Source organism: Syzygium oleosum, unplaced genomic scaffold (genome assembly GCF_021117445.2).
Source record: "Syzygium oleosum isolate NSW1041296 unplaced genomic scaffold, Sole_v2.1 Sole_v2.03, whole genome shotgun sequence".
NCBI lineage: Eukaryota > Viridiplantae > Streptophyta > Magnoliopsida > Myrtales > Myrtaceae > Syzygium > Syzygium oleosum.
Genome location: NW_026607487.1, coordinates 20,606,828 through 20,619,517, shown reverse-complemented (window position 1 = coordinate 20,619,517; position 12,690 = coordinate 20,606,828). Strand labels below are relative to the sequence as shown.

The 12,690-nt window shown below is 44.0% G+C and overlaps 3 protein-coding genes across 3 annotated transcripts; 1 reads left to right on the top strand and 2 right to left on the bottom strand.

Annotated features, from left to right (window-relative positions):
* Positions 1 to 853: 853 nt before the first annotated feature.
* LOC115683929 (laccase-3-like) lies at positions 854 to 3,297 on the top strand. Its single transcript, XM_030608592.2, has 6 exons — positions 854 to 985; positions 1,113 to 1,264; positions 1,389 to 1,633; positions 1,722 to 1,850; positions 1,936 to 2,892; positions 3,015 to 3,297. Exons 1-6 carry the CDS (start codon positions 872 to 874, stop codon positions 3,143 to 3,145), a joined length of 1,728 nt encoding a protein of 575 aa, XP_030464452.1. The 5' UTR covers positions 854 to 871; the 3' UTR covers positions 3,146 to 3,297.
* Positions 3,298 to 3,540: 243 nt separating this feature from the next.
* Positions 3,541 to 5,802, bottom strand: LOC115683930 (SWR1 complex subunit 6). Its single transcript, XM_030608593.2, has 4 exons — positions 5,566 to 5,802; positions 5,352 to 5,457; positions 4,094 to 4,203; positions 3,541 to 4,000 (listed from the first exon to the last, which is right to left on the bottom strand). The coding sequence occupies exons 1-4, from the start codon at positions 5,668 to 5,670 to the stop codon at positions 3,797 to 3,799; spliced, it is 525 nt and encodes a 174-aa protein (XP_030464453.1). The 5' UTR covers positions 5,671 to 5,802; the 3' UTR covers positions 3,541 to 3,796.
* A 939-nt stretch (positions 5,803 to 6,741) lies between these two features.
* On the bottom strand, positions 6,742 to 9,898 carry LOC115683774 (cation/H(+) antiporter 24-like). Its single transcript, XM_030608382.2, has 3 exons — positions 9,468 to 9,898; positions 8,299 to 9,303; positions 6,742 to 8,198 (listed from the first exon to the last, which is right to left on the bottom strand). Exons 1-3 carry the CDS (start codon positions 9,747 to 9,749, stop codon positions 7,065 to 7,067), a joined length of 2,421 nt encoding a protein of 806 aa, XP_030464242.1. The 5' UTR covers positions 9,750 to 9,898; the 3' UTR covers positions 6,742 to 7,064.
* Positions 9,899 to 12,690: the final 2,792 nt, after the last annotated feature.

The window sequence follows — 12,690 nt, the reverse complement described above, 5'->3', positions numbered from 1 at the left end:
AGGAACACATGATTTCTTTTGACACCTTCACTATCGCCATAGAACTTGGTGGTCATGGCTTGCGCTCTCTCAAAAGCATAAAATACGTTTTGCTCTTTGCTTTGTTGACCGAACCCGACCAAGAGCTGAACCTGCACCTGCTGTCTTACAGTAAAATCACTCCAGCTCAAAGCGCCAGAAAGAAGAACAATTTAAATTATGAAGGAACTCTTGAAGAAGCTCTCAGATAGGGTCCACGTGCGGTTAAATCGTTGAGCAAACATCTGATGTCAAATGTCGGACTAGTTCCTTAGCTATCAACAATTGAATATGAGCGCGTAGAGAAACCCACGTCTTTCCCGTTGATAGTAACTACATGGTGTTTAATCTTAGCATCTTAATGGACTAATCGTGATTCTTGGGATTCGAGCCTATTTTCTCTTGTTTGGCCCTTAACAAATGACTTGGTGGGACATGTTATTGTTTGTCCTCCCACTCACAGGCAATGGTAGGGCGGTTTTACTGACTTAAAGTTAAGAGAGCGTAATCAAATCTTGCACCTGCCCCAGCCACAAAGTCTAATCTGAGAAAACGAAGTTCGTTGTACCCAAGTACAGAATCTCTTTCTTTAGAGAGGCAATTGATCGGGCTAGTGGGTGTAACAAATCCTCTTTACGGTTGGACTAAACGTCCTTCGATCTAAGCTTCGCTGCTGACTCAAAACCTACTTTTGCTAACGTTTTTGTTTATGTTTGTTAAGGATTTGTAATTTGTGGTAAAGAATAACACCAGTAGTCTTTCCTTTCCCTCCCATAATGATGTATAAATAGGAGGTCCTCCTGATCAGTTCAATGCATACCCACTTCCAGTTCAAGCCCTTTCTGATAGAGCCATGGACTCTCTCAAGCTTGCTAACTTCTCGATGTGTTCTTGCCTTCTGTTTGCGACACTACTTGTGTCCTCGGTTTCTTTCTCAGCCGCCGAAGTTCACTACCATGAGTTTGTGGTACTTCTATTTGATCTCCACATGTTACTTTTGCCCCCCTTTGTTTGCATTTTTTTGGTCATTCAAGATGACGGGCTTTGCGCAAACCTTTGTCCGTCAATTTGCTTGATTTATTGCATTGGTACAGATCCAAGCTAGGCCAGTGAAGAGGCTATGCAGAACCCACAGCACTATCACAGTTAATGGCCAATTCCCAGGGCCAACACTGGCAGTGAGAGATGGAGATTCTCTGGTCATCACAGCCATAAATCGGGCCAGATACAACGTCACTCTGCATTGGTAATCTATAGCAAAAAAGCTACATTAAAACTCTTTCATGTAACACTATGTATACATTGGATCTTTCGACGGACAGAACTTACACTACTCAAATAACTTTTCTCATGACTTGTCTGACCATTAGGCACGGAGTGCGTCAAATACGAAACCCATGGGCAGACGGACCTGAATATGTGACACAATGCCCTATCCAACCTGGAGGAACATACACATATCGATTCACCATCCAAAACCAGGAAGGAACATTGTGGTGGCATGCTCACAGCAAATGGCTTAGGGCCACCGTTTATGGAGCTCTCATAATCTATCCCAAATTGGGTTTCAATTATCCATTCCCAATGCCCAAGCGAGAATTCCCTATACTTCTCGGTAGATTTCAATAGTTCCATGGCAATTTGTTTCAATTCTAGTTTAGTTTGAGCAACAAAATGAGTGATTTTTTTGCATCCTTGAACAGGTGAATGGTGGGATCGAAATCCAATGGATGTGCTCAAACAAGCATTATTCACAGGCGCTGCTCCAAATGTATCTGACGCGTATACAATCAACGGTCAACCTGGAGATCTGTACAGATGCTCTAGCAAAGGTAGTCAATTCGAACTACTTCACCCCTCTATTTAAGACTCATTGGATGGTGAAGAAGGAAATGTGACCATGCATCTAAAATGCAGGAACCGCCGTATTTCCAGTGATACCAGGCGAAACGATTCTCTTGAGGATCATCAATGCTGCACTCAATCAAGAACTCTACTTCTCCGTCGCAAACCATCAAATGACGGTCGTGGGCGTCGACGCCGCCTACACCAGGCCTTTCGCGACCAATGTCATCATGATAGGACCTGGGCAAACCACCAACGTGCTCATTACGGCTAACCAAGCCCCGGGTCGTTATTACATGGCAGCACAAGCCTACCAGACTGCTCAAAATGCAGCCTTTGATAACACCACCACCACAGCAATTCTCCAATACATATCGACATCTGGTAGTAGTGGGAAGGGACAATCCTCTAGGCCAATTCTCCCAAGACTACCTGCCTTTAATGATACAGCCACTGCAACTGCATTTACTTCGAGCTTGAGGAGTCCTGGGAAGATCCAAGTCCCGACTCAAATTGACGAAAACCTATTTTTCGCTGTAGGATTAGGACTTATCAATTGCTCCAATCCTAACAGCCCTCGATGTCAAGGTCCCAATGGGACTCGGTTCGCTGCCAGCGTGAACAATGTTTCTTTTGTTTTTCCTAGAACAAATTCCTTGATGCAAGCCTACTATCAAGGTGTTCCCGGAGTCTTCACAACAGATTTTCCACCCGTCCCTCCAATTCCATTTAATTACACTGGCAACGTGAGTCGGGGTCTATGGCAACCTGTAAAAGCAACTAAGCTTTACAAGCTAAAATATGGTTCCAGGGTACAACTTGTATTTCAAGATACAAGCATTGTTACAACAGAAGATCATCCAATGCATCTTCATGGATATTCCTTCGCCGTGGTTGGGGCGGGATTTGGGAACTTCGATCCAAGAAATGATCCGGCCAAGTTCAATCTTATCGATCCCCCAGTGAGGAATACGATTGGAACAACTCCAGGTGGTTGGGTAGCGATCAGATTCGTGGCCGATAATCCAGGTAAAATAATGAAACAACCAGTGTACATGAATCGAAAAGAAAAATAAAGAAAAAGCAAAGTGCAAAAAGACAACGCAACCTCATATTTTGACCATTTCTCTTTCCTGTGTTGTTCATTACAGGAGTGTGGCTGCTGCATTGTCACATTGACTCTCATCTGGTCTGGGGTCTGGCCATGTCTTTCCTGGTGGAGAACGGTGTTGGGGAGTTGCAATCTGTAATACCACCCCCACCAGATCTACCTCGCTGTTAAACCAATTGCCGGTTACACTGCAAAAGTTCCAGGATTGGTGGATATCTCGAATCCAGTCATTATGTTCTATGATTGATTGTTCTCCCAGATCTGTCGTCATTGTTTTTCCTATGATTTGATGTTAATTGGATGAGTTAGAAATTTGTGATGTTCCATTGAACAGCCGCTTTGGCATAGTTCCAATGGTAGTGGATTCCATATGGAAAATAAAAGTGTGAAACCAATATCGGAAATTATATTCCAAGATTGTCATTTTCTACAGTATACGGTTGAGTGCTGACTTACTGGCAGGCATCGGATACATACACTGATAGACAAAGCACTGGAAACATTTGGCCTGTGCCGCCTGTCGAGTGGCAAGTACTACCGGTAGCAAGCTTTCGCCGCCAGCTATATGAAGCAAATGATGTTATCCAGAGACAATTTACCCCCTGAATCTACATACTAAAAATCATCCTCTAACATTGACAGTCCTTGTGGCACCAGACAACCCAATACTCATGCCAATCAGATCCGGCTTAAAAGATACATTGGTTACAAAACGCCTACAAAGGAGACAAATCTGCAAATGAACCTGCCATGCAACAATTTGAATTAAGAGCGTATCCCCTGCTCAGTGCAAAACCTCTTTGCTGACAGTTTCCCAGCTAATCAGGCCACAAATTTAAGACAACGGGTATCGTTATGTATGTTCTGGCATCGGCGAGAACAGAAGCGTATCCCACACCTCACACATGTATAAGTGGCTGTGAACCCACAAACGGTGCAAAAATGGCGACGGGAGATAGAACTTGGAGGCCCAACCGCTGCCCTTGAGTATGAGGGAATATGAGGAGGCAAGGATTCGAGGTTCGCCTGTATTCAGAAGGATGTCGTTATGAGAAAGAAAGAACGTCTAACTCATAAAGATAATAGCCAAAACGAAAAGCATTTGCACCAATCTTATACCTCATGCAGTAGCTCAAGGAATGTTCTAGGAGCTTTCCTGGCATTTTCAAGAGCTTTCGCTTGACGTGTTTTACGTTTTGTGCTCTTCGATTGCTTTTTGTGCATATAACCTGCGGCCGAAAGTCCAAGAGAGCAAATAGTTTCTAACATGCACCTGCATGTATTAATAATGCACATAAAGCCACCATGCACGATCAATACCAAACGATGGCTTTCCTCACAAGGTCTAGCTTAAAGACCTGACGAAGAAAAACGTGTTTGATATATCTCCATAATGCTTTCCAAGGAAACTACTGTACATCAGAGCGACCAAATTCATCTACCAGTCAAGAAGGAAGGAAAAGCCATTGATCCTCATAATCATTAAAGGGAACAAAAGCAGAAGCATTACTTCACCAACGGGGTGGACATGACAAGAACATTGAGAGAAATCAAATCGACAGAAACGGATCAATACATAAATATCATTATTCAGGCGGCTCCTCGCGGTGTGGAGACAGGTGGGTTTGGGTGGAAATGTGTAAGTTCTCAACAATTTATCCCATTTCTGAAGACTAATTCTCCTTAGCCCAGCCAAGCACACTTGTCCTACGTACATCGCATAACTCATGATCACTGAAAAGAACACATACAGGGAGAGGAGCCAAACAACACAAGCCACCCGAAGTCTGGTGATTATGGATGAGTAGGAGTAGGGTAATCTTGACAATGCAGGCGGCACTCATCATCGGTTTGATTTTGATTTGGGGCGAGGACGTTAATAGAACGAGGGAGGGAAGAGTCAGCCCAAGCATTTTCACCTGGCTGGTTATAAATGTATGAAGTGGAACACTCGCACAAACAAGAACATCAAATCATCACAAATTTAGCCGAGCTACTCAGAATCAACCTAATTGAACCAAAGTTATTATGGACTTTAAACTATGGTATCGGACTCGAGGGAAATGCTTTTTAGCTTGAGTGCAGAGCTAGAGCTATGAGTTAGATACCAAGATCAAGGAACGCATTGCACAGCCTAGCATCCAGAAGGGATAGCCATATTACTTTCACCAGCTAACAGTTGGCTAATGAGAGACTTCACTAAGGATAAGGAACTCCACTGCCACATGGATTAGGGGATGATGATACTAAAGTAACTTATTAGCGACCGAAGAGAATTAGCATTGAGCCAAAAATAAAACAGAGCAAAGAAAACCCAGGAAGAGAATTGGCAACAGAGACTTGGCTATGCTATACAAGGCCAGAAATGAAAAAGTACCGTCGTCGTCGTCGTCGTCCAGGGAAGCTTCGTCGTCGTCGTTGGGATCCGCCACTTCGATTCCGGCATTGTCATTCTCCAGAGCTTCGAGTCGAGCAAGCACGGCCTGAAGCGAGAAGGGATTCCAGATCAACAAACTCTCAAACCCTTTTCTGGGTTCTGGGTCTGTGAGCTCAAGATCAAGGGCACGACATCGGAGACGGATAAGACGGACCTGAGTTCGGTTGTCGCTGCTGGCGAGGGCAGCCCCCATCTTGGGAGCGACCTTGCGGGTCCGGCTGGACATGCGACGAAGCGGGTTCGACGGCTCATCTTCCATAGCTGAGAGCACAGCGACTGATTGACCTCCGATGGATCTGAAAACTGCCGCCAAAATTTCTCTCCTTTACCCGTGCTTCCGAAGCAATTTCACTTTCGCTTCTCTGGTAGGCTATGGCACTTCCCGCTTCTGCTTTCACTCTGCGATACACGGAGAAAGAGAGAGGGAGACAGAGAAGGCCTTAAGGTTCAACTATTTGAGCCCAAAAGAAGGAGCAACGAAGACCCAATTTGTCCCGAGCCCAAAAATAAAATATGTGATATGTTCGCTACAAGTCCTAAAAATTGTCACTACAGTATATTTGAGTCTTAAAATTTGCAAAAAATATAATTACGTCCTAAAACTTTTCAAATCGATTCAATCGAGTCCTAAAGTTAGCACCGTCCAATTTGGCTAACGAAAAATGCTGACGTGGCTTTTTTTTTATTATTTTTCAATTCGCTAAGTGGTGATGATGTGACTTTTTTTAAATTTTAATACTAATTTTTATTTAAATTAAATTTAAAAAAATAAGCTAAATATTAGGGGGAAAAAAAGAAAAGAGGAGGACAGGCGAGGAGGGCTGCATGCCCTCGCCGCCACAGCCCCACCATCACTGGGAGGGACTAGCAAGGGTGGGGGACGACAGGAGGGTGTCGCCAGGCCTCGGCCAAGGGCCGCCGACCCCCGCCGGCCCCTCCCGGCGATAGTGGGGCAGCGGTGGCGAGGGCTCCTCCTCTTCTTTTTTTTATTTATAAATATCTAGCTTATTTTTTTAAAATATAATTTAAATAAAATTAGTATTAAAAATAATATTTTGGTCAAAACGATGTTGTTTTAGTCTTATATTTCATAATTTAGCTACGTCATCGCCATTTAGGAAAGAGAAAATATTAAAATAAGTCACGTCAACATTTTCCGTTAGTAAGTTAGACGATGTTAACTTTAAGACTCGATTGAACTAATTTGACAAGTTTTAGGATTCAATTGCATTTTTTTGCAAGTTTTAGGATTCAATTACACTTTCATGACAAGTTTTAGGACTTTTAGTGAACATTTCCTTACGAAAGAGAGAAAGAAAAAGAAAGTGGGTCGATGCAATGCTCTGTGTTCTTCCAATTGATGATGCACTGGCGTGCATTTGAACAGAAGATACTATGTTTCATTAGGCCACGACAGTCCCGGACAGAGGTTGCAAAAGCACTGTCTTATATCTCACTCTATGAAAATGCATGGAGCATCCAACATGGAACTGCGATTTCAGCACTTCAGACAATGATCGTATCGAGCGACATCTCTTCCACAGAAGAAGGCATCATCATCATTCATGCTTCTTCCGCTTGGATGCTTTTCCTAATAATCATCCTGAACAAACTAAGACTCTACAGACCATCTGTTCCTAAGGTTCTGTTGTGTCACCCGAAACGCCGGAGCCAATGCTTTTGCTCCCTCAGAACTTGTTGTTGGACCACTAGCACCGAAGCTGCCGCATTGCAATCCATGGACGACACTAAGTCTCCTATCACTCCCAGGTCGTTGTTGTCGCTCCAGTCCGTCAACCCTTGCAGCAGCACCGGGTTTATGCCCTGCTTCCTCCCCACGATCCAGAGATCGAACGTGTTGTCGTTCATCGCGTGGACAGTGGCCACCGTTTCTTCGCCGTTCCTCACCTCCACCTCCCTGTAATGTACCCTCCTGTTCACCTCATTCTTCATCCAAAACCAGGTCACCACCCCGTCGTCCAGCTTCTTTTCCATCTCGTCATCCCCGAGCCCGTCGTGGGCAAGGAATCGGATCACGGTGAGACGCACGTTCAGGTTCCCCACCATCCGATCTGCGTAATAAAGCGCTTCTCGAGCATCCGCGCCTCCTAAAAATAGGAGGACTAATTGGTGGGACTGTGCTCGGAAGGCAGAAAGGTCGCCCATCGGCATCGAGTTGCTTCTAAAATGGCCCTTGTCCAAGAGAATGCCCACGGAGCACGGTGCGTTATCCAACACGTTGCTCACAAGCACAGTTCTATGATGGTTCCGGGGGAGATTTTTGTGGTATGGGAGGAGGATCAAAGTAGCCTTGTTAATGAGGGCGAGCTCACATATATCTCGAAACATGGTTTGCTTCGGGGACATGGCCGTGTAGGCGTGGTAGCTGATGCACTCGCTCTTGCTTTCCTGGTAGAGTTTCATGGCTTGGTGGATGGTCTCGTAGATGGCGTACTTAGAATACTGCTCCAGCTTTTTGTGGTCGAAGAGCCTAGGGTACCCGCGACCGACCAACTGCATGAGGTGCAGACCATAGATTGAGATCGGAGTGCTCACAGTGGGATTGGAGACTTCTATGAAGTTGATGAACCTGGCTATATCTTCTTCGTCGTGGATTTTAAGCACTACGCCGAATTCTGTGGAAGGAGGAGTGTGTTGGATGGTTCGCCTTCGGTTCACCATGTAAGGCTTTTTGGGATCGTACAGAATGCCGATCAGCGGTGTGGATATTGCACTGACCACCGCTGAAAGCATCACCATCATCGTGTACACCTGAGGTTGTATGACCTGCATTTCATTTTGGAATCCGACGACAAACAGAAGTTAAAGAATGATATTGTATATGCTCACAAATAAATTCGATTAAGTTCTTGTACGCGATGTGTACCTCTTTTTCCGACCAATGAGCAAACAACAAGACATCAACCTGACCCCTCAGAGTCATGATGAGGCCAAGGGCAAGACCATCCGCGACGGGCATGTCGATTAAGAGACCGGCCAAAAGACTCGACACCACTTTAGTAAAGTGCCCAATTGCAACAATGGCCAATATTGGTTTCAGGTTCGACCACGCCTTCCCCATCGCAGCCAAATCCGTGGACTGGCCGATGTACATGAAGGAAAACGGCATAAGAAGCTCCATGATTATAGTGTCGCTCCTCTCCACCAAAGTTGTCCCGAGCGGGGGGCCATCAGGAATCATCAACCCCAGCCACAGAGGCCCGTTAGCGATGCCCACGCCTAAGAAGTCGGTCAGGAACCCCGTGACCAATACCCCAACAAGGATCACTATGATGTAAGGTTGGTCGACGGGCTTGCCTTCTGGGGTATTTCGAATGATCCAAGAAGCTGCAGGCCTAATGCAGAGAAACATGATGGCCATCGTTACCACCACTGTAGCCAAGCACCACAAGCCTTTGATGGAACCGGTTTTCGCTTGGATTGCTGCTTCGAATAGAATGACAACGACGATTCCTATCATATCCCCGACTATTGCCGACGATAAGGCCAGGCGTCCAACCTCAGAATTCAGAAGATTCAGTTCCTTGAGGATGGGATACAGAACGGGGAATGACGTTACAGCCGTGGACGAACCAAGAACCGCAATGGAAGACGAATTTCCATAAGCGTCATTCATGGACCGTCGCATGATCAGACCAACTACTATCACTACGAACGAGGGAATGAACACGCCTGTCAATGCTAGGTACACATGTTTCTTCGCCGACCTCCTCACCATGGACATATCAGTTCTCACACCCGCCATGAATAGGAAATACATGAAACCGATTACGCCAACGTTCCGCACCACGAAATTGGCGCTACCTGGATACACATATTTTACGAACTTGGGAATGTGGCTCAGAATGGAGGGTCCGACGAGCACTCCACCCTACAGAATATGGAGGAGACAACAAACAGAAAATCAAAGTGAGCATTGCTTTGGGTCCATTTAATCATATTGTTTCATTTTCTTGAATTGCCATTGTCACCACAAGGCGTTAAATCACAGGAACATAGAATAAGTTGGAAGAAACCGGAGGGTGAAATACTTACGAGGATCTCCGAGACAATTCTAGGCTGACGAAGAGGCTTGAGGAGAAATCGGATAATCCGAGTGACCACGATGACGAACGACACTTCTAACAGCACATGAGAGAATAAGTTATTCTCGGCGGTGTCGTCAAAGGAGATGCCGAAGAGATCGTCGCTGGTCGTCTTGACGCACTTGATCAGGAAACCCGAATCGCCATGGCTGGGCGGCGGGACATGGACAGCCCGACTTACATGGGCAATGTTCATGGCAGGGGGAGGCATGAGCACCTTCAGAGTCCGCATGCTGCCCAATTTTCTGGCTTAAGACCATGATAAGAACGAGCAGCCGAGGAGCAACCGCCGGACATCCAAGGCGCCGAGAGTTATATCGCGGCCGAAATTTGTTCAAGATGCAGATTCATGCCATAGGAGCCCTCACTCCGCTCTCTATTGGAGCTTCAGATTGGTGGACATGCTGCTTGCGAGTTTCGATTCCCCTTTTGGTTACAGCAAGTTTTGAGCTATATTGGTCAAAGCACAGACCAAATTGCCCCAGTATAACCGTCTTTAACTAACTTGTGGAAGTTGGAAGCCGGTTGAGCTACGGTTAAGCCCGGGAAGCCGCGTGGCAAGACCTTTGCTATAAAAAGAAGAAAGAAAGAAAGAAAGAGAATGCCTGCCTTCACTTCTATTTCTCGAATGTGGATTGCTTTGCACGTGTTGTCGTCACGTTTAATATCTTATTAGATCTATCTAGTCAGATTCATGGAGCATTTGCGTGGAGTACGGAAGTTTTGATGGTCATTTGTCGATATGACAGGCATGCAAAAGACAGGGTTAATATATGTAATGCAATCTCCCAAACCCTTTTTTTTTTTTGGTCTCGTCTCATCAAGTCGGCTGATCAAAGAAACGGACTCTCGCTCAGATGCTTGGCTGCTTGTTTCATGAATTGGATTCGTTCGACGTCACAATTTGTCCGACACTTCACATGTCGTGGATGAATGATATGCATGGGGCTCGATGCCTATCCTTACCCTAATCAAATAAAAAAAGATATTCTATTTTTCGTCCATTTTCTAATTAAGTCTCTAGATTCTCGGTTCCTCTTGTCGAGTACTTCAACTTTCACAATTTGTTTAATCAAGTCCCTCCAATACCAATTCTGGCTAAATCCAATTGATGTTGCCGTTGGAGGACATCGTAGTGTGACGCGCATAATATTTTTGCAATCCAGACTGCTACGCGAGCATCCATATTGGCTAAATTTTATTCACGTCATACTCATATGGGGTTCACACTAGCTGAATTTTAATGGACGGTGCTAGTGGAACAGTTGCAGTTACCTAGAATTTCTAACGGTGGAATTTTGACTACAATTTTCAGTCTGTAAGAGATAAGCAATAGAAAGTGGTATCTTTCTAGTTTATTTAAAGAAACAAATAAAAAAAATTGAAAAGAATCAAGCAATAAAAAAAAAATCGTAAGTAATTGAAGTGCAAAATTTAAATGCACGATGGATGTTGATCGTTCAAATAATAACAACATCTAGTGTACTCCAAAATTTAAGTTATTTTAAGATTTTGAAGTCCGTTAAGTATACAAATGTAGAACATTTTTTCTGTTGACAAATGAAAATACAAGTGAGCCGCTAATGTTAAAGCAAGAAAGATTCATTGATCAATTCCTTGATTTTGATTGCGAGAAAGTGATGTATTTTATATCAATTTCGATTGTTCTCCGTGAAAATGTTATTTTTAGAAATACAATACTCGATCGCTTTTCTTTCAAATCCCTTTTAGATAGATGCAGGTTAAGTGGTGGATGAAGGCAATGCCAATGAGACCAAAAATATGCTAGTGAAGAAGGAATCATTACACCAAAAGAAATGGTGAAAGGGAGTCGGTTAAGTTAACGCGGTTATCCAACCAAAAAAAAAAAAGTTAATGCGGTTATCCAACAATGGCGAGAATTTCTTTACTTGAGTCTCAGTAATCCAAAATAACAAGAGCACATTCCAGTTCAATTTAAGTTGAGCACAAAGAATGAGGTGCCATGTAAAGTACAATAATATTTTCATCAGTCTCGAAAACGACAATTGTAATGTTTTTTCCTATTTTAACAAATTAAAGGATATTTTTAATAACATTAATAATCTCTCTTTAGCAATATTATTTTCATGATTTTGTAGATTAATTTTGTCTTGCTTTCTTTCCTTTTCATACATAAGGAACTGCACTTACGCAAATCCCAACTGAAATTTTCTGTTCCTGATTTTCCAAAAAAATTGGGTAAAAAAGTTGGTGGCGGAGACGGCACCGTTAGTAATGGTGCCATTAGTTCATCATTTCCCAAATTTTATGACAATGGTCCACGTGGATATCCACATCATACTTTGCATCGTCTGACAATCACGTCAGTGGAGGAGTATGATCGAATTTGGTGTCGGAGAGACTTGATTAGAGACTATAGAGACTATGTAGAAGGCAAAGGACTTGATTTAAAAAAAAAAAGCGTGAAAGTACAGAGACAAAAGGTAAAATGGGGGTGGGGAAATCCATTAAAGGAGGGTGCAGCTACATAAGCTCCGCCACATTGGCAGGGCATGAAATGTAAGTTTGGGAATTAAAGGCATAAACCAAGGGGGTCATTATGGAGTCGAAGGGCCCAATGGGCCCACGGTTTTATGTTGCTTCTCAGTCTGCATAAGTTATGGAGTTGGACCACCTTGATGGAGGTGGAGGTGGAGGTGGAGGTGGAGATTCAGGCACGACATCCTCATTCCTTCAATCCTCTTCTTCACATACCTGACGCTTCAGTTAATGCCCCCCACTTATACTCTCTGAAAAGGGCTCTCTACCAGCTGTTCCATCCTAAAAAATATTTGAAAAGTGTCCCAAATCACTAAGGTTGTCACTACCATGACATTTATTCGTAGCTTCTTGTACTGCTGTTTGTTTTGTGTGTTTTCATTAGGGAGTGTGCTTGATTTCGCTGGCCAAGAAGCTGCTTGTCATTGTGAGCTCGTTTGGAGTACATGATGCTTCACTGATCATATCTGCGAAATTGCCCCGAGCCAAGCATGCTCACGGTCGGGGTTTTTCCGGCAAACTATGATCGAACCAAAACAAATTCAGTCAGGGTACACTTTGTCGAATGGTAATTCTGACTTTTATTCATTCGGAAAACACGATTGTAATATTCGTCGGTCAAACGCGAGAACGAAGCTACAATTATTATTCAG

What these genes read in the sequence shown, in the direction of transcription:
- LOC115683929 (XM_030608592.2), top strand. Translation starts at nt 872, where the DNA reads ATGGACTCTCTCAAGCTTGCTAACTTCTCGATGTGTTCTTGCCTTCTG. An exon ending in TACAACGTCACTCTGCATTG is followed by an intron (nt 1,265 to 1,388) that starts GTAATCTATAGC and finishes TCTGACCATTAG; the next exon opens with GCACGGAGTGCGTCAAATAC. An exon ending in GTACAGATGCTCTAGCAAAG is followed by an intron (nt 1,851 to 1,935) that starts GTAGTCAATTCG and finishes TCTAAAATGCAG; the next exon opens with GAACCGCCGTATTTCCAGTG.
- LOC115683930 (XM_030608593.2), bottom strand. Translation starts at nt 5,670, where the DNA reads ATGGAAGATGAGCCGTCGAACCCGCTTCGTCGCATGTCCAGCCGGACC. An exon ending in GCAGCGACAACCGAACTCAG is followed by an intron (nt 5,458 to 5,565) that starts GTCCGTCTTATC and finishes TTCTCGCTTCAG; the next exon opens with GCCGTGCTTGCTCGACTCGA. An exon ending in TCCTTGAGCTACTGCATGAG is followed by an intron (nt 4,001 to 4,093) that starts GTATAAGATTGG and finishes TTCTGAATACAG; the next exon opens with GCGAACCTCGAATCCTTGCC.
- LOC115683774 (XM_030608382.2), bottom strand. Translation starts at nt 9,749, where the DNA reads ATGCGGACTCTGAAGGTGCTCATGCCTCCCCCTGCCATGAACATTGCC. An exon ending in GAATTGTCTCGGAGATCCTC is followed by an intron (nt 9,304 to 9,467) that starts GTAAGTATTTCA and finishes CATATTCTGTAG; the next exon opens with GGTGGAGTGCTCGTCGGACC. An exon ending in CTCATTGGTCGGAAAAAGAG is followed by an intron (nt 8,199 to 8,298) that starts GTACACATCGCG and finishes AATGAAATGCAG; the next exon opens with GTCATACAACCTCAGGTGTA.